Raw genomic sequence first — 19,025 nt, 5'->3', positions numbered from 1 at the left:
GCACACCAAAAAAAAAATCTTTTTGCTAATCTGACCAAAAAAAGGAATAATTTTGATTCATTCACACCGGACGGCTCTTGTATTGGCTGTTGTCATTTTTAATTTGACAATCTAAGGGAAAAGAGTGTATTTTAAAAATTCTTGCAGAACACCAGTTGGAAATAGCTGCTTTAGAGTGTTTGTAACACTTTTGTAGATTCCATGAAGAGATATGTAAGTAGATAAGGAGGAGGATAGTTTTATTAATCTGAAACATCACAAAAGCAGTCTGGGTTTCCAACTTGGCAGTGATAAAGATTCTAAGCAACATCCAGTTTATATAGGTTCTGGATTAATATTTTAATGTTTCATGCCCAGTTCAGTACTTAAAAGCAGAATTAAGAATAAAGCAGTAAATATTACAAAATGCAGTCAAGGTACATATTGGAAATACAAATTCCTTCATTACAGCAAATGTTTTGCAAAAGAGTAAAGCAGCAAATATCTTTTCTAAGGTAACATACACTTCATATAATTCAATGTAATAAAAGAAGCTGCTCAAATTAAGTTACAAAATCTGTACTGTTTCAAGTTATTTTGTAAAGTAAGAAAAATACATAGAAATGAGTCATAGAATCTTAATACTTTAAGAAATGTGATAAATGTAGGATATACTGTGTAATGGTGCCTTTTAAAAAATTAAATAGCCATACAGTCACTAAAGCAAAAAGTAAAGTGTAAACAGCAAAACATTTCATTGAATATTACAAGTTGATATTTGAATTATAAGTCAATTGGTTATTAGACCTTTTTTGAAATCCAATAGAATTTTAATATGCTCAGAACTGTAGAAAATAATAGTAATTTTACATAACAAAGGATTATAGTTTTTCAGATTTGAAATCTGGATGAGACATCATTCATGATGCTGAAAGTTAAACTGAATGTATTGCAAACATTTACTGTGAACAGTGAGTGTACTTGTGCCTTGATAATTCTTGATGGTTGGGTGTCTACAAGGTAGATGGGAGCACCAGCATTTGCCTGCTACCTCTAATTCACGTCGGGAGGTAGCAAAATGGGCTGGAAAATTTTCCAGTATGTGTTCTGTTAGCAGAACTGTCTAATTAGGTACCCTCGTGTAGCCCCTGTATTTTTATATGATACGAGTATAGGGTTATCAATTTTCCTTTAAGTCAATCCTTGGGGTAACAAAAGATTGCAATGAAAGTGTTCATTTTGAAATGAAGGCATGAGTGCCAAAATGTTAAATCCATCAGGATGATGGTTTAAAGCCATCTCTAATTAAAAGAACTGTACAAATATGTACCACAATGTGCCAGATGGATTTTAAATCTACAATAACACTTAAGAATCTGTCAAGCTGTTGCATTTGAGGTTTTGCAGATTTAAAGCAGCATTGTAACACTTTCATAATCTTGAACACTGTCATGATTGGTCTCAACAGAAAAAGGGACCAATAAGAACAGTGGCATTAAAACACATGATTATTTTGGGGTAGGGTGCAGGATACGTGCGGTTTGCTGGGGTTGAAGCACAATATTTGAAGATTAATTAGTCACAAAGATTAGTAACAATTCATGTCACGACCCAAGAACCTAATCTAGCATTTTAAACTCTGAATTTTAACTGTAAGATTTATGTCTGTAGCAAATGTATTTTGTAATACTGCAACATGTAGTAGAACCACTGTCTCATAAGTTATCAGATGTATAACAGATCTACTTAAAACATCTCATATGTTGCTCTCTGTGTATTCCAATGCTTTCAGAACAATCAACCCTGTTTTCCACTACTCAAGGGAATATTGCACTTTTCCCTTTGGGAGGTACCAATAACAAAAGCTGAGCTGAATGACCACGGCAGCCACTTTTACAATACTCATAGAAAATAAAGGAGTGAGAGTTGTGGACAGCTGTTTTCAATATGCAGACACAAGCAAAGAAAATCCTAGTCAGAGCTTTCCGCATTGGAACTACTATGCAGCCCCATCATCTGGTAAACTTTCCTTAGGAACTGACTGACTTTAGTGGTAGGGAAAGATAGGGTTTATAAGCCAGGTACTTCAACCAAGGTACCAGGGTAGCAATCTGCCAAGGGCCTGAGGACAAAACTCCATTTACGTTGAATGAAACAGATGGCAACCACACTTCTGCTGAATACAGAGGCAGAACCATAAGGCAATGCAGGTCCAAACATGATAAGCTTGTTGCTGGGCTGGCTTCCCAGCCTTACTTAGAGCATGTGCACTGTTCCTCTTGGAAGTCCTGGGTTCAGCTTAGCCACCCCTGCTTGGCACTGATAATAAATAAGCTTCATTCCTATCTTTCCCTAGCCTGGCAGACCATTGTAAAACTTGAAACTATGCATAAAAATCACACTTTAAATTGTGTATCCTAAATACTTCCACTAAAGCAGAAATACAAAAGCCACAATAATTCCAGTAGCCAGCAGGCATTCCTCTTTAGGGACTGTAAGGTGGTGGCTTTTCAAAAGGTGGGTAGTAGGGTGGAGAGTAACGGGGTGGTGCGCTGGAGGACCACATGAAGCTGGGTGAAGGAGAGGCAGACTGGGGCTCATCGGAAAGTCCAGAAGGAGGGGAGGATGGAAAGACACCAGAATGCTGTGTAATGAAAATAAAACAACATCAGTTTGGGCAGTGAGGTTGCATTCCCCAAAGTAAGTTATTTAAAAGTGAATATAGATCAAGTTTATTTCTGTTTGGAACAGGAAAAAAGCTTCTGAGACCTCACAGAGTTAATGAGGGGCATGAAACAGGGCATGAAACTTGGCTGGCTCCACTTTCAGTCATTCAGGCTGTAAAGCCCATGCAGAGATATCTTGGACTCTTCCTACCCCTACATATGAATCCCTTTTCCACGTTTATAACCCAAGTATCAATACCTCTCCCTGAGCTATGGAAATAGCATCCTAACTAGTCTTCAAAAGGTAGTTTGGGCCTTAACATTTGAGGTTAAGTCATTAATACCTGGAAAAGTCTTTGCTATAAGACTATAGTACAGAGCACATCTCATAAATAAAACAAAACAAAAACTAGGGTCAGGTTAAGTGGCTTTCTTAGATCTGGAGTCTTAACCTAAGTCCAACAATTTTGACTTCTTCTTAGCAAGGGCAGGGTAGGTTGGAGACCAAAGAAGAACACAGGCATGGATAAGAGGGAGGAGCAATCTTTCAGGTTGCGGAGACACTGAGGATTCCATTTTACTTTTACTTTGTGTTGTCTACCTTTGGTGGTCTTTGAGAAGGGAGGGGATTTAGATGTAAGAAATACCCAGGGAGGACTTGCGACCAAGAGGAGGCATAGGTAAACACCTTCGCCTCCTCGAACAACCATAAGAAGGGCCACAAGTAATCTCAAAGCAAAAAACAACCAGAACTGCCAAAAAATCGAACTATAGAAGTCTGACAACAAAGGGTTTAAAGAAGAAATATTCAACCAGACAATGCCACAAAGCACTGAAATGGGTTGCCCTGCACTGATGGATGCCTAAGGCTCCATCCCTTAACAATGTAACAGGTGCGCCCAGATAGGGAGTCAAAGCAGCTCTGTCTAATACACAGATACAAACATAGGGAGGCTGCCAAATTGAGGAGACAAAGAAATATGGTCCAAATAAAAGAATAGATCAAAACTCCAGAAAAAGAACTATGCAAAATGGAGATAACCAACCTATCAGATGAAGAATTCAAAACACTGGTGATAAGGATGCTCAGAGAACTCGGTGAGTATGGCAAACACAGGGAAGAAATGAAGACACTAAGTGAAATAAAGAAAAATCCATAGCGAACCAATAGTGAAGGGAAGGAAGCCAGGGTTCAAATCAATGAATTGGAATGTAAGGAAGGAATAAACAGTCAACCAGTGCAGAATGAAGAAACAAGAATTTAAAAAACAAAACAAAATGAGGAGAGCCCTGGCTGGTATGGCTCATTGGATTGAGTGTCAGCCTGTGAACCAAAGGGTCACCAGTTTGATTCCTAGTCAGGCCACATGCCTGGGTTGCAGGCTAGACCCCCAGCTGGGGGTATGTGAGAAACAACCACACATTGATGTTTCTCTCCTTCTCTTTATTCCTTCCTTCCCCTCTCTCTCAAAATAAATAAAATCTTTTTCAAAAATGAGGAGAGAATGAGAAGACTCTGGGACATCGAATCACAAGGATGCCAGAAGGAGAGTAGGAAGAGCAAGAAATTGAAAAAAATATTTGAAAAAATAATGAAGGACAACTTCCCTAATTTGGCAAAGGAAATAGACATACAAGTCCAGGAAGCACAGAGAGTCCCAAATAAGTTGGACCCAAAGAGGGCCACACCAAGACACATCATAGTTAAAATGCCAAGGGTTAAAGATAAAGAGAGACTTTTAAAAGCAGCAAGAGAAAAGAGTTACCTACAAAGAAGTTACCATAAGACTAAGAGCTGATTTCTCAAAAGAAACTTTTCAGGCAAGAAGGGACTGGCAGGAAGTATTCGGAGTGATGAAAAGCAAGGACCTACGACCAAGATTACTCTATCCAGCAAAGCTATCATTTAGAATGGCAGCACAGATAAAGTGCTTCCCAGACAAGGTGAAGCTGAGGGAGTTCATCATCACCAAGCCATTATTATATTAATTGTTAAAGGGACTTACTTTTTTAAGAAAAGATCAAAACTATGAACATTAAAATGACAACAGACTCACAACTATCCACAACTGAATCTAAAAAACAAAAACAAACTAAGCAAACAACTAGAACAGGAACAGAATCATAGATAAGGAGACCATATAGAGGGTTATAAGTGGGAGGGGGGAGGGGGAGAATGGGGAAAAAGGTACAAGGATTAAGAAGCTTAATTGGTGGGTACAAAATAGACAGGAGTATGTTAAGAATTGTAAAGGAAATGGAGAAGCCAAAGAACTTATATGCACAACCCATGGACATGAACGAAGGCAGGGGAATTGCTGGAGGGAGGAGGGGGAAAAAAATGGGACAACTGTAACAGCATAATCAATAAAATATACTTAAAAAAAAAAAAGAGCCCTGATTTGTGTGGCTTAGTGGATTGAGCGCTGGCCTGTGAATCAAAGGGTCGTCAGTTCAATTCCCAGTCAGGGAACATGCCTGGGTTACAGGCTGGATCCACAGTTGGGGGGCATGTAGGAGGCAACCACACATTGATGTTTCTCTCCCTCCCTTCCCCTCTCTAAAAATAAATAAATAAAATCTTTAAAAAAAAAAATATCCAGGGAATTGGCCTGTTAGGAGTCATTTGCCACTTCTCTTTGCCTGGCTCCCATATACCCTGGACCGTAATGATTATAGGAAACTGGTTCTCGTGGCAATGGTGACCTTGGTAGCTCAGCCTCGGTTTGGAAAACCGACAGGCGCAAGGCGGCACACAGGAGCCAGGCCCGAAGATTGGCTTTCCCATGGGAATCAGGCCTGCATTGTATCTAGGCTGCTTTGAAGCTTGCTTTTGCTAAAACTCCCTCACCCTGAGTTAAAAACAACAGATGTTTAGTGTATAACCTTGAAGTAACTTCTTAAGGTCTATTCTGGGCTGTTTCAAGGACAGGATGTGGCCAGCTCACCCATCCTTATCATTCCCTTGCATGCACAACATTCTTTTCTTTGTTATCTGTAAAGAATACTCATCTAAAGCAACTGTAGCATAATGATTTATGGCTTTGTTTAATGTAACCCACCCAAAAAGCAATAAAAGCCTGTCTAGGCAAGGGTCGAGGTGCTCTCTCACCTAGAGAGTGGCCACTCTGCCCCTTTTCTCCACAGGATTCATAGAGTTCGTGTGAATTTGTTTGCCTTCATCCACAATGCCGCAGACACTGCTGGCCAGAGTCTGCAACAAATGATTTTCCTGCTCAAGGAGAGTTGGCCTGTTTTGTTCATTGCTGTATTCCCCAGAGCTCAGAACAGAGCTTGGCAAGTAGGAGGTGTTCAATAAATGCTGAATGAGTGACATAAGTTCAGGAGTATATAAGATGAACTTGGCATATTTTTTAAAACTGATGTCTATTTTCAAAGAATATGATCACACCTCATGGAGACTGTTGCCTTGCTGCAATGTTGGAGTGTGGCTGAGGCCTGAAAGCTGGAAGGGGCTCATAGGGGTGGCAAGAGGCAAGAGACCAGTTTTAGGCTGCCTGTAAGAGCAAACAGAAGCCAACAAACAAGGTTGGAGAATGATAATTTTCTCTTGTGTCTCAACTCTAGGAGGAACTCGTATATTTAAAAAAAAGACAAACACCAAAATTTCTCAAGAGTTGAGCACTGTTTGGGGAGGCCACATCTTTACTTTATTCTGCTGGCCAGAGTCTGAGTAGATCATATCCTTTTCCCAGGTCTGGAGCAATCCAGAGTCAGCCTTGACATGAGGTTTCTGGAGCCTGAGATCAGTTGGCTGATCCTCGTCATCCGCAGTTCTGACCACTGCCCAGGTTTCTAAGCCTTTCTGAAAAGAGACTGTAGCTACAATTGTCCCCCCTCCTGCCCTACCCCACCCATTGTTTCATCTTGAATGAAGGAATGATAGGGTTATACAACCTGCAGAGCCGTTCAAGGCAAAACAACTTTAGGCAGTGGACTCAAGTCAGATCCTTTTCTAAAATCTTAATTTTTCTCCTCCCTCCAAGAAAGTGTGTTCTTAAGACATCAGTATCCCGATTTCCTAGTTTTCTACTCCACACTCCAGAACTCTTTCTCCTTCTCTCCCTCTTTAGCTGCTTTCTTTTTTAAAATATTTTATTTATTTACTTTTAGAGAGAGGGGGGAGGGAGAGAGAAAGAGAGGGAGAGAAACATCCACGTGCAAGAGGTACACTGACCGATGGGTTGCCTCTCGTGTGCCCCCAACTTGGGGCCTGGCCCACAACCCAGGCATGTGCCCTGACTGGGAATCAAACTGGTGACCTTTTTGTTTCAAAAGTTGGCACTCAATCCAGCCACACCAGCCAGGGCTGCTGTTTCTTCAACTAGGAACACTGCCCACTTAACCAAAGAGGACCAGATCTGTAGGCTGGGTGTGTGGTCCTCTGCTTTTCTAAATCCTGCTCCGGGATGATGAGAGTTGGGGGCCATTTTTTATGTGTTCCCAGCCACAGAAGGGAGGGGCAAGTTTCCTACAGTGGAGCTAAAGGCAGTTCTGTCATAAGAGGCATTTAAAGGCTTTTGTGGCAGCAACTACTGTGGGTGGCAGTTGTACACTTTGATAATAAAAGGGGATGATATAATGGCCTTTGGTTTTCACTTCTCCGTTTCATGTTAGAAAGTATTAGGGGGGAAGGGATGGGAAGATTATCATTTCCTTTGAGGATGCTGGGAGTCTTAAGGATAAAATTGAAGGGCTCCTGGCAGAGCTACTGAGTTCATTGGCTGCAGTCCACAGACTTGGGGTTTGAGTTGTTAGGGGTGGGGTAGGGAGAAGGCACACAGTACCAGTGCATAGTTTCCTAGCAACAGGCAGGCACCTTGGGAAAGATTTGGCTTTGTCACAGCTGGGAAGCTGGCCTGGTGCATTTTGGTTCCTGCCTAAAAGTTGACTTTACTAATGGGACAGGCAGCTCAGAAGAACAGAGCTTTGACTCCTTGCACACCACAAAGCATAAAAAACATCTAAAGAGCCTACTGCTAGTCTAGTCAGCTTGAACTTCCTGAGCTGCCTACAGGCTGGTGGCACTAGAAAAGCAGCAGCATCTTTTCAGGACACACAGTTCTCCTCTTCCATCTTAGCCTGTCTCCTCTCTGCAGGATGGCTGACCCATACTCTAAAACACCAATCTGCATTTCTGTCACAGTGGGCTTCCCTCTTCAGGAGCATTGGAAGGCAGTGACTCAGAAAATAGCCCTAGCACTGACCAGGTGATACAAGTTACCAGCAAGAGATGCTGTGTCCCCAGGGGAAAATCCAGGATCTCCTGGTCTTTCCATTCCCCCTTGGTTTCTGACCCAGAAAGCAAAGCCAAGGGATATGGGTACAAGAGTGGCTAAAAGGAAAAGGAAGGAAAATGGGGGTCAGAAACCAGAGAAAGAAGGAGAATAAAGGAAAATCTTGGCAGGAGAGGGGAAATAAAGGGAAAATGATGAGTGGCAGCAGCAACATCTTCTAAGGCTCTCAGCAACCTGTACTAGATACCACCTCCCCCAGGACCAAAGAAAGCCTTTCATTAAATGGGTCCAATTTATAATGCGTCATTTTTCACAGCTAAGATGAAATCTAGTGTATACCCTCATGTGATTGAATAAAGAGCATAAACAGAAGTGCTTGCATTTTTCATAGGGTTAGACTTTGGTTTTAAGCTAAACTTGGCAATTAACCAAATGGACAGGAAAGGAATCAGTGCATGATTAGACTAAAGTAGGGTGACTGGCCCAGCAGGCCAGACTGGGAAGTATGGCTGGAATCCTAAAGGGGTTTACATAAAGCTACACTGGGTTGACTTTCCCAGCAGAGGTAGAAACTGATGCTTTTGACCTGAAAGACTTTGGACTACTTGGCTGAAGCTAAAGGACAGGTAATGGGGAAATGAATGTGAGGGGCAAGAGAAGTGAGTGTCGGGGAATTGAGCAGGGAGGCAAAGGTAATCTCAGTTTATCTCCTTCCTGCCTTGGGAGATGGAGAGTTCATTAGAAGCAAGGACACCTTGGAGCTCAAAGTTTGAAAGAGTCTTGTTTCTCCAAGCACAGCACTCACAGCATGCTCATGGCCAGTTGACCAGACCCAAATGCTTGCTCATGTCTGACACAAAGAAATGTTTCCCAAGCTTCCTAATTGACTCTGAGGGGTTCAAACAAAACACTTTCTTCTCTTCCTTCTATCAGCCTTGGGGTAAAAATGAAGCAGAAGTCTTCAAACTTTAAGTCACATAAATAGTCCTATTTGGAAAAAACCAGAATGGGGAACCCATCTAGAAGAGAATCTAGAAAGGTCAGTTTTCCTGCTATACTTTGGGCACTTTCACAATCGAAGAAGAGCAAAGAGAGCTCTGGATTTTTTTTTTTTTTTTTTTTTTTGGCAAGGGTGATTCTGGTGGTTTTATTGTCAGAGTTGGTGTACATTTTGCAGAATGTTTTCTACTTATCTGAGAACATAAGCAGATGTTCCCCTATCCTCTTGGCTTTCTTGGGTAAAGACTGGTATTTCCTCCTATGAAACTATAAGGGAATGGAATTTAGTGAACAAAAAAAGCTCAACTCAAACACTGGAACAAAACACCATTTAAGTTCTATAAGGAAACAAGTCACTTATTATACCCCTCAAATCCCAACCATACAACTACAAAAATCTCTGGAAAGATAAATACAAAAGACAGCTTGAACCGAAGGAAAGAACCTGGAGACATATGTGTCCCAGCAGCTCCTGCAGTGTTGAGCAATTTAATAATGCAATAAGAGACCCTTTCTGACTCATGATTAGGAAGCCCATAATTTAAACCAGTAGAAAGTATAAATATCTTAAAATTAACTAGGGGAAAGATCTGCGCAGTGCTCAAATTTACAGTTTTTCTAAAGAACTCTCAAGCCAACCTCTGGAGTCACACCTGGATTCAGATCCTTGATCTTCCACTTACCATCTCTGTGGGGGTAGTCACTTACTTTCTCTATGACTTAGTCATCTCATCTTAAAAACACTAATGACATGGGATTTTTCCCTCAAAGGACTAAGTGAGATGATATATGTAAAGCACTTCTTATCACAATACTTGGTACATAGTAAGTGCTCAATGTATGACAGACATTATTAAAAAGTAGAAGTCCCTCGCTGGTGTGGCTCAGTGGATTGAGTGCTGGCCTGCGAACCAAAGGGTTGCTGGCACGTGCCTGGGTTGCGGACCAGGTCCCCAATTGGGGGCACGTGAGAGGCAACCACACATTGGTTTCTTTCCCTCTCTCCCTCCCTTCCCCTCTCTCTAAAAAATGAATAAATAAAATCTTTTTTTTTAAAAAAAGTAGAGGCCTCCTCAAATCCTTGGAGGCCCTGCTATGAGCCCATAGTGTAGGTTTTGGTAAGATGGTTATATTTGGATCCCTTTGCTGGGTTAGGTACCTTGCTTCTGGGTTTCCATAACACTCTTGGTGACAGTCTATTTACTTTTTGTCCCCCACCACCCCCTCAAGCTTAGGGACTATGTCTCATTCATAACACAGGGTCTATGCCTCATTCAATTTCTTTTTTTTTAAATAATTTATTTGTTTGTTTATTTATTTATTTTTAGAGAGAGGCAAAAGGAGAAAGATAGAGAAAGAAACATCACTATGTGGTTGCCTCTCATTTGTGCCCCCAGCTGGGGACCTGACGTGCAACCTAGTCATGTGCCCTGACTGGGAATGGAACCAGCGACACTTGGCTCGCAGGCCGACGCTCAATCCACTGAGCCACAGCAGCCAGGGCTTCATTCAATTTCTTTATCCACAGCTCCTGGCACACAGCAACACAGAAGAAACATTAACTGAACTGAAACCAACAGCCTGAGTAACCACTGGCATTGTCAATCTTGCTTTCATCCCTGGGGTAGTGTTTGGATGAGGAATAATGGAGAGAGAGAGAGAGAGAGCTCCATATGCTAAGGTGGGGCTTCCTATCTTAAGAGTTTGCAGCAACCATTACTAAGGAGATTATTTTTCCTACTTAAGGGGCTCATTATAAAGTGGACATTCTTAAAATCAATGCAATCAATATAGTATACTTTGATATAAAACAAATGGAGGCAGCCTCTTCGGCTGAACCTGTGTGTTGCCCCTCTGTCTCAGGATGACTTACCTTTATAGGGGCCCCAAGGGGATGGTGACCCTCCTTGTGTTAGCTTCAACATCCTTGCATTCTATCAAAGGGTCCTTCTTTTACCTCTGTTACCACTGAAACTATCTATGTACTTTTTGAACATATTTCTGTTTTCCAGTTTATATCATCTATTTGGGTAACAAGTTCCCTAAATTGTTTACCTATGAATAAGTAGGCTTTAAAACAAGTATTAACATTATATGTTCCAAACTTTAATGGACACCTTCTTGTTCTAGTATTATATTCTATAATAGTAAGCAAGTCCATGTTTACACTGTATGTACAGGTGACCCTTGATATCCATGGGGGATTGGTTCCAGGACCCCTCACAAATACCAAAATCCTTGGATGCTCAAACGCTTATATAAAATGGCATAAGACAATGCAGACAGTTGTCCCTTCACATCCACAGATTCCCAATGGCAGTTGGAAAATACTGTTCTCCAGCTGCAGTTGGTTGAATCTGCAGATGCAAAATCCTGGGATACAGAGGGCCAACTGTGTATTGAAAAAAATCCACATATAAGTGGACCTGCACAGTTCAAACCTCTGTTGTTCAAGGGTCAACTGTATTACTATTGCAGAGTCCTGGACCTCCCCAAACAGTACCTAAACCAAACAAAAATATGCTTTGTTCAACTAAACGGGGTTTTCCAGTTTCAATTATTTTGTTAATCTGAAGCTGAAATTAGGTAGCCCAAGGGCTTTGAATTTCTGAACTGGCTGTTTAACTCAAAGTACCTCCAAACACTCATGGTTTTATGTCCCCTTGGAGCTTTTATGGGCTCTTAGTCAATAGAAGTGAATTCATTATGAGCCTCCCTTCCTTCAAAGGCATTGCCCTTGGTTCCCAAATTTTGAATTAACCAGATTTTAGTGTAATTCCAGTTTTCTGTGGTCAAGGGCTTACCATCACTGAAAATGCCTAAAGAACCATTTCATTTGTTTTCCCGAAGTGTCTAGTTAAGTGCTCTGCACACAATGAATCCATTTTAATTAAGTGCCTTTTTTGGTTCTGTTTTTCTATGCTTAGTCTGGGGAAAGTGAAAATTTGGTAACACTATTCCTGACCTATTTGGTAATAGGACAACAAGGAGGAAGGGGGTGTTATAAAAAATATTTTCTCTGTGTAGTCCTAGTTAGGAAGTCTGGAGAAAAAGAAAGCATAGTTACAGATTTGATTAAAAACCCTGTGTGGCTCAGAATGTCCTTGTGCAAATGAGCAGGACTAGGCCTCACCCTGTGGCAAAGAAATGGAAAAAGCCACTGTTGGACAGGTGTCCATGGTGAGGTACTAACGATACCATTTTCTCCTTGGTGTAGGTCCAGGCAATTTGAGACACCTTGATTCTAGTTTTTCTCTCCCCTATTCTTCCATCTCTCTGTTTCTTCTCTTAAGTCATTCTCACCCTTCCCATCTATCCTATCTTTGCATGCCTACATAGTCCTTATACCAGTCACTGGTACCCACAGGCTGCTAAAAGTCATCAGGGATAGAGAGCCTGGCTACCTTATACATATTAGGGAAGTTCCATGATTAAAGAGAGAACAAGAGAGCATGAGTGAGAGCAAGAGTAATGGAGAGTTCTTTTTCTCAAAACATACCTGAAAGTCATAAGCAGAATATGGTGGCAGGTGAGGAGGGCTATGGTAGTAGGTATTGTAGGATGCCACTTGAGGACGAGCATAGTATGAAACAGTTGGATGGGCATTCTCAACAGAACAGTTTAGCACTGGGAGAGTTGGATTCTGTAGAAAACCAAACATTAAAAACAGCATTAATGTTCCTCATTAGGAAAATGGTTAAATAAACTGAGGTACATCCATACTACAGAATATCTTGCAGCTATTGATAAACAATTTAGTGACAGAAAAAGTTGTCCAGGATATTTTGTTAAATAGCAAACAAAAACAAGCCACCAGCAAAACTATGGAGACAAAGATCATTGGTTGCTCAGGATTGAGGTTGGAGGAAGGGCTTAGTAGGTGGAGCATAGAGGATTTTTAGGAGAGTAAAAATACTCAGTATGATGTTATAATGATGGATATGTCATTGCACATTTGTCCAAATCCTAGAATGTACAACACCAAGAGTAAACCATATGGTAAACCATGAACTTTGAGTGATTATTATGGGTCAATGTAGGTTCATCCTTGGTAACAAATGTACCACTGTGGTATAGGATGTTGATAATGGGGGACGCAATGCATGTGTGGGAAATCTCTGTATCTCCCTCTCAATTTTTATCGTGAACCTAAAAGTACTCTAAAATATAAATGTTCAAAAAGGAAGTCACCACATCTAACAAATCACTACATGAAAAAATCTGGGTGATACACAATGGATTGACTCAGAATAAATTCTTTCCAAAATCAAAAATATTAAAAAATAAAAAGGAAGCTACCGTGTTATATTAACAGAGCATGATCTTAATTTATGTAAAAATAAAGACCTAAACAATTATATATGTATGTACATTTTTAAATGTAAAGAAATTAACCTGGAAAGATTCATAACAAACTGTTAACTGTGGTTATGTCTGTGGAGGGGAGTAGTATTAGGAGGTAAATTGAGACTCTTTACTTTCTATTATACAGCCAAAATTTTTACAACTAATATGTATTACTTGTGTCATTTCCCCCAACCTATTTTTTAAAACTTCAAACCTATAGAAAAGTTAAAATTATTTATGTGCTCTTTTAAAACAAAACAAAAAAAAGAAGACCCAGAATACACAATGTCAAATAGACAAGGCTGAACAGGCTACTGCTTTTGCTGTGACAAAAATGTGATGAATCACAAAGACTTGGAAAAGTTGTGAAGATTCTGGCAGATTCCAACCTTGTGAAGGAGCTCTCATGTAGACTCGAAGTGTATTTATTTCTTATCAGCCCTGCAGGCTGGCAGCAAAACCCTAGCACTGAACGAAAGTCATGAAAGACCAAGCAGAATATACTGATTCTTTTTTGCAAACAAACAATGCAGAAAGGATTGAATACCATTTTTATAACATAGTGGTATGTGTAGCCCTTCAAGGGTTAAAGCTAATCTTGTCCAGGACGGGAGTCCTGCTCCCAACAGGGCCAAAGCATTATTAAAGAAATTCACCACTGCTCATTAGTTTCCAAAGAAGATTGTGATTTGTATCTTTTGAGTGCCATATGGGTCAAGGTGTGGGCAAATATTTTTTCCATTTTCCATGTCACTGACACCTCCTCCACTCATGTGGATAATTAAAAGCTGTTTAGAAAATCAGTGTGTCTTATTTCTGGTACACATCTACTCTACATTAACAGAGAGCAGAAGCTTCCTTTCAAGTGATAAAAATGTGTGGGCAGGCTTTGGCAGTGGCACAGGCAACCATGTCAGGGTGTTGGCAGGGGAAACTCCCTTACAGCAAGTTTCAACACAGCTCTGTTGCTCTCCTCCTTGGATTGGGTTACTGTTTACATTTCTAGGAGGTGTGAAGGACTACGAATCTCAGTTATTATGATGAACCTCATAGACAACAAGAGAAATGTTTGTCAGCCTCTCTCTTGTGTGGGAGAGAGTGGAGATATTGGCCATTCCAAGGGTTGGCTCACGTTACAGAGGAAGAGTGCTCAGAAACGCCCTTACCTCTCCACCAGAATTCTAAGAAGAAATTTCATCCCTGAGGAAGTTCCAGAAATCATGTTGTCTAGGCCTTCTGTCAATTAAAAACACACCTTCCATAATAAAAAGACCATTCTGTTTATGAGAATACATTCTTAAATTTGATTGTTAATACTTTGGGTGCAATAGCATGGTTATCTAATACATCATAATTGATCAGTGGTTCATTCTGTACTTTCTCAGAACAAGAACAAATTACTTCCAAATCTCTTTCCCAGTTGACTAGCTAACATATGGCCAATTTTGAATCCTGGTATAGTAAGTAATTAACTAAACAAATAATGCATGAATTATTTGTATGGAGTTAAAGACGTAAGGAGATAAATGGTATTTCTATAACTTGTTAGCCAATTAAGGTATTTCTAGGTTCAGTGCTTTATCATTCTCATTACTTTGTTTTCATAGATTTATTTTCCTAAAAGTGAAAGTTCACCAATAAAATCTCAATAATATCTATCAAAAAATAAGAAGAAGGGTTTAGCCAAGGAACTAGTATAAATGACCCACATACATGGACAACAGGGTGGGGATTGACTGTGGGAGACAGGCTGGGGTGAAGTGGGCGGGACAGGGAAGAACAACATAAAAATGGGATAACTGTACTAGAACAACAATAAAAAAAGAAATTATAAAGTCAAAAAATAATAAAATATTTTTTAAGAATGTAAAATAACTAACTAAATAAATAAATAAATACACACCTTCAAGCTCTTGCAAAATGAAACCAGTTCTTCTATGCAAATAAATTAAACCTAACTATAGAGAAACAATCACGCAATGTAAACTCTATCTATAAAAGTTTGTGTGTGTGTGTGTGTGTGTGTGTGTGTGTGTTCAGCAAGGCCAGGGGGCCAGGATAATCTTTGAAAGGAAGTTGACTATTATAGAGAAAGAAACAGAGAAGAAACATTAGAGGAAGATTGAATAAGCCCCAAAAAGCCACAGAGAGAAGAGAGTCAAGAGTAGAGGATATAGTGAAAATAGACAACAAGATAAAGGATCAAAGGGAGGTGAAGTGAAAAGTTGGGCAGGGAAGGAGCAAAAGAGATGGCCTCAAATAATGGTCTGGTTATGTTTTAAATCAGTAATTCTGATTTTACAATAAATTTGGCGACTGTGCCTATTTGTGTGTACATACAGGAGTGTGTGTGTATTTCTGTTAACATTCTCGGGTTTAAATTATGAGACACCCCCCCCATTACTTATCAGTAGCATTCTGAGCTCCAGTGAAACAAAGGTTACTAGGTAGCACAGGATACAGTGAAAGCAATCTTGTCTGGACAAAACTGAGTCTGTTCTGAGACAAAGATTGTGGACTTTGGAAAAAATGCCACTTTTATTTCCCTCCACTTTACTCCAAAACAGAGAAACCAATTAGGAGAAAATGACAAGATATAATCACTTTTGAAAGATTTATCTCTAATCCTTATAGCTTTGGTCAACAAATACTTCATCAAACATTTCTTTAAGATGCTTTTTACCAAGCGCCTCTGTGAGAAACACAATAAAAACTGGGACACAGGACTTGAGCAGTAAAGCGAGGCCTTTATTCACGAGTCTGCAGAGCCGGGCGCACCCTCATAGCCAGGAGAATGTGCGCCCCAAATAGACAAAGGAACCTGGTTTTATAGTCTTAGCTTCCCCACCCTGAAATTGCCACCCTAAAGTGATTTTCTCCACCCTAAAATTGCCATTCTAAAGTGAGAGCGATTAGCTTCCCCGCCCTAATGTAACTAGTTTCCCCTCCCCTCTCCTTCTTCCCTGTTTCTCCATGACCGGATACTCTGGAGGTACAATCTAACGAGTTCATCTAAATGCCCCTATTGTGATTTGTGAATATGCTAATGCTGTCCACTCCCTTCTCAGAGATCCTTTAATTACATTTGCCCTTAAGACCCTTTAATTACATTTGCCCTTTGTTACCAATGACTTTGCTACTGGTTTGGGAGTCACTATGACCTTGTTTCTAACACCTCTGGTCAGGGAATGAAGACATCCTTTTTCCTTTCAGGGTCCCACAACTCTGGAAATGGGGGCTCCTAGCTGATCCTATTGAGGGCTGCCAGCTCACAGCCCTTGGCTCCTGTCCTCACTCCCTAGGGAACTGCTTTCATCAGCCAGCACCCCTGAGTCTCTCTGCAGACCCCAGGGCATTCTACTTGGAGGGAGGTACACCACAAGTCACCAACCACATTTGAACCTAGGCTGAGAATTTTGTTTAGGTTCATTTGGGTGATATTCTAGGATTTTCTATACCATGTCTCATTTTAATAAAGTATGCTAAGTTGTTTCTCCATGTGCCCCCATTGTATATTCCCATTAGTATTCTCTCACCTCATGAATCAGGTATCTTGCCCCCCTGACCTTTGCTTTCATCTTTTATTTTCTCCACTGGTCCTTGCTCGAGTTCCCAGGCTTGGTTGGCATTTGATGATGATCAGAACTTTCCTTGCTCTCCTCCTTTACTGTTAAGCTCCTAACAGTTGGAAACAACTCGCTTTAATTTTTTTTTAATTAAAGCAGCTAAACAAAGGAGGTAATATCTATGAAAACACTTGTAGAACCAGAAAGGGCTGTCCAAATGCTAGTTAGGTGAAGCTAGGATGGAGTAGAAAGAGCAAAGGCTCTGGCATCTGAGAAACCTGGGCTTCAGTCTCATCTCTGCTGTTTAGCTCTGGGCAAGTCACTTGACCTCTATTGGCTTGTTTCCTTATCTGTGAAATGGGGGCAGTAATAATTATTTACCTTACAAGCTAGTAGCAGTGGCGAGGAGCAGAGAAAGTAATTGTGCAAAAGCACTTTGTAGAGTCAAGGGCCATTACTGCCACTTATGAGGACAGACTGTCAACAAACCCCGTATTTCCCATAGAGAGCAAAGGTCACAGTGAAATTATGAGTCCAGAAATAAGCCTAGACATGAATGATCCACTGACTCTTGACAAGGGTCCTTGCCAGAACCCCACTAAACCTACCAAGTAGCTATCACCCATTCCATTTGTGCCTCAGGATAGCTCTTCTACCCAAGTCTGAAAGCTCTAGGAATGATTCAGTGAACTCTTCATACCTGTCCTGATGTCCCATCTCCTGAACGCCCAACCCAGGAGCTTGCCAGCCGGCCTGTCTCAAATTCAGCTTTGACTTGCACCCTGGGGGAAGTCTCCAGGAACAAAGGGCATTCTTTTCTCCAAAAAAGCCCCAGCCCAGAAACAGCTTTTCCACTCTCACCAAAAGCTCCCTCAAGCCCAAACAGGAAATCCGCCTTCCTCCTCCTTCTCCATGAGGGCCCCACCTTGTTGATGCTTGGCCTACTTCTCTGTGCCTGGGCTTCCCCCAGGGGCAGGAAGGGTGTGGGAATAAGAAGTGCGCATATAAAAAGCAGGAGGGAAAAGAGACAAAGAGAGACAGACAGATAGACAGACAGGCTGGGCATGAGCAGGGAAGGATTTCCCTTGACTTACGATCGCCAGCAGGAACACTCAATACTTTCAGTCATCCTGGTTCTACCAGAGACTTGCTGCCCAAAACTACAATTTTTCTTTAGTGCACCTTTCATTTTCCTTTACCCATCCTTTTGACAGTCCAGAGTCAAATTACCAAGTGCCTTTCAGGTTCCTGTTCTTCAGGGACCCCAAAATGAGACAGAAATAACCAAGAGCCTAGGGGCTATCTGCTTCATGTCTGGGGTCAAAGGAAATCCCCTTTTAGGGACAAAATAATTCCCTAAACACATGAGGGATATTCCTTTAAAGCAGTGGTCTGCAACCCTGGTTGCAGATCAGAATCTCCTGACCTTCAATTTAGACCACTTAAATCAGAATATCTGGAGGACAGGCCCAAGTGATTATATTCTCATAGGAAGCCAGGAGGATAACCGTAGCTCTAAAGCTATTATCTTTATAACTTAAGATCAAGGTTTATTGTTTATTCTTCAATTATTTTATTGATTAGAGAGACAGAGAGAGAGAGATGTATTGTTCCACTTATTTACACACTCATTGGTTAATTCTTATATGTGTTCTGACAGGGGATCAAACCCACAGCCTTGGTGTATTGTGATGACACTGTAACCAACTGAGCCTCCTGGCCAGGGCAGAGATCAAGGTTTGTTAAATAAGCAAATAAATGCTTAGAAATGCTTTAAAAACAAAAGAAGAAAGGAGCCCACTATTATGAAATACCTACTGGATACTGAGTCCTGGTGTACTTTTGCAGACACACACACAAAGATAGAAAAGAGTTGAAAGGGAGGATAGGGAATGTGGAGAGGCTGAGATTGAGGTTGAGGTTGAGGTTGAGGTTGAGGACAAGACCTGGAAAGCAGCTTAGGCTAGGGTTGGCTCTCGAAATGCAGGGGAGAAAAAAAAGAGTCCAGATGCTCTTTCTGGAGAAACTCCAGGATGAAATTCCTATGAGGAAGAAACTAGCATTACTCTTACCTGTAGCTAAAAACCTCTTTCCTTCCATCTCTCCCCAAGTCAGTTAGGGGAAAACTATCCAAAAAGGTTTCTGCTAAAAGCGGGGGGGGGCATGTAGGGAACCGCCCTGCATGGTGTTGGGAATTGTAGCCCGGCCAC

General features: G+C 41.0%; 1 protein-coding gene across 1 annotated transcript in view; it reads right to left on the bottom strand.

The window, feature by feature from the left end:
* Positions 1-194: 194 nt before the first annotated feature.
* The window catches only part of TMEM255A (transmembrane protein 255A), a 60,929-nt gene continuing 42,098 nt past the window's right edge, over positions 195-19,025 (bottom strand). The window contains exons 8-9 of the mRNA XM_090264827.1: positions 12,402-12,545; positions 195-2,623 (exon numbers count right to left, since the gene is read on the bottom strand). Coding sequence (XP_090120953.1) covers positions 2,465-2,623; positions 12,402-12,545 — 303 coding nt within the window. The 3' untranslated portion in view covers positions 195-2,464. The remainder of the gene's footprint in view (positions 2,624-12,401; positions 12,546-19,025) is intronic.

The sequence above is a fragment of the Furipterus horrens genome, unplaced genomic scaffold, assembly GCF_987537825.1.
Source record: "Furipterus horrens unplaced genomic scaffold, mFurHor1.1.pri manual_scaffold_17, whole genome shotgun sequence".
NCBI lineage: Eukaryota > Metazoa > Chordata > Mammalia > Chiroptera > Furipteridae > Furipterus > Furipterus horrens.
The sequence above is the reverse complement of the archived record's forward strand: the minus strand, read 5'-3'. Positions and strand labels throughout refer to the sequence as shown.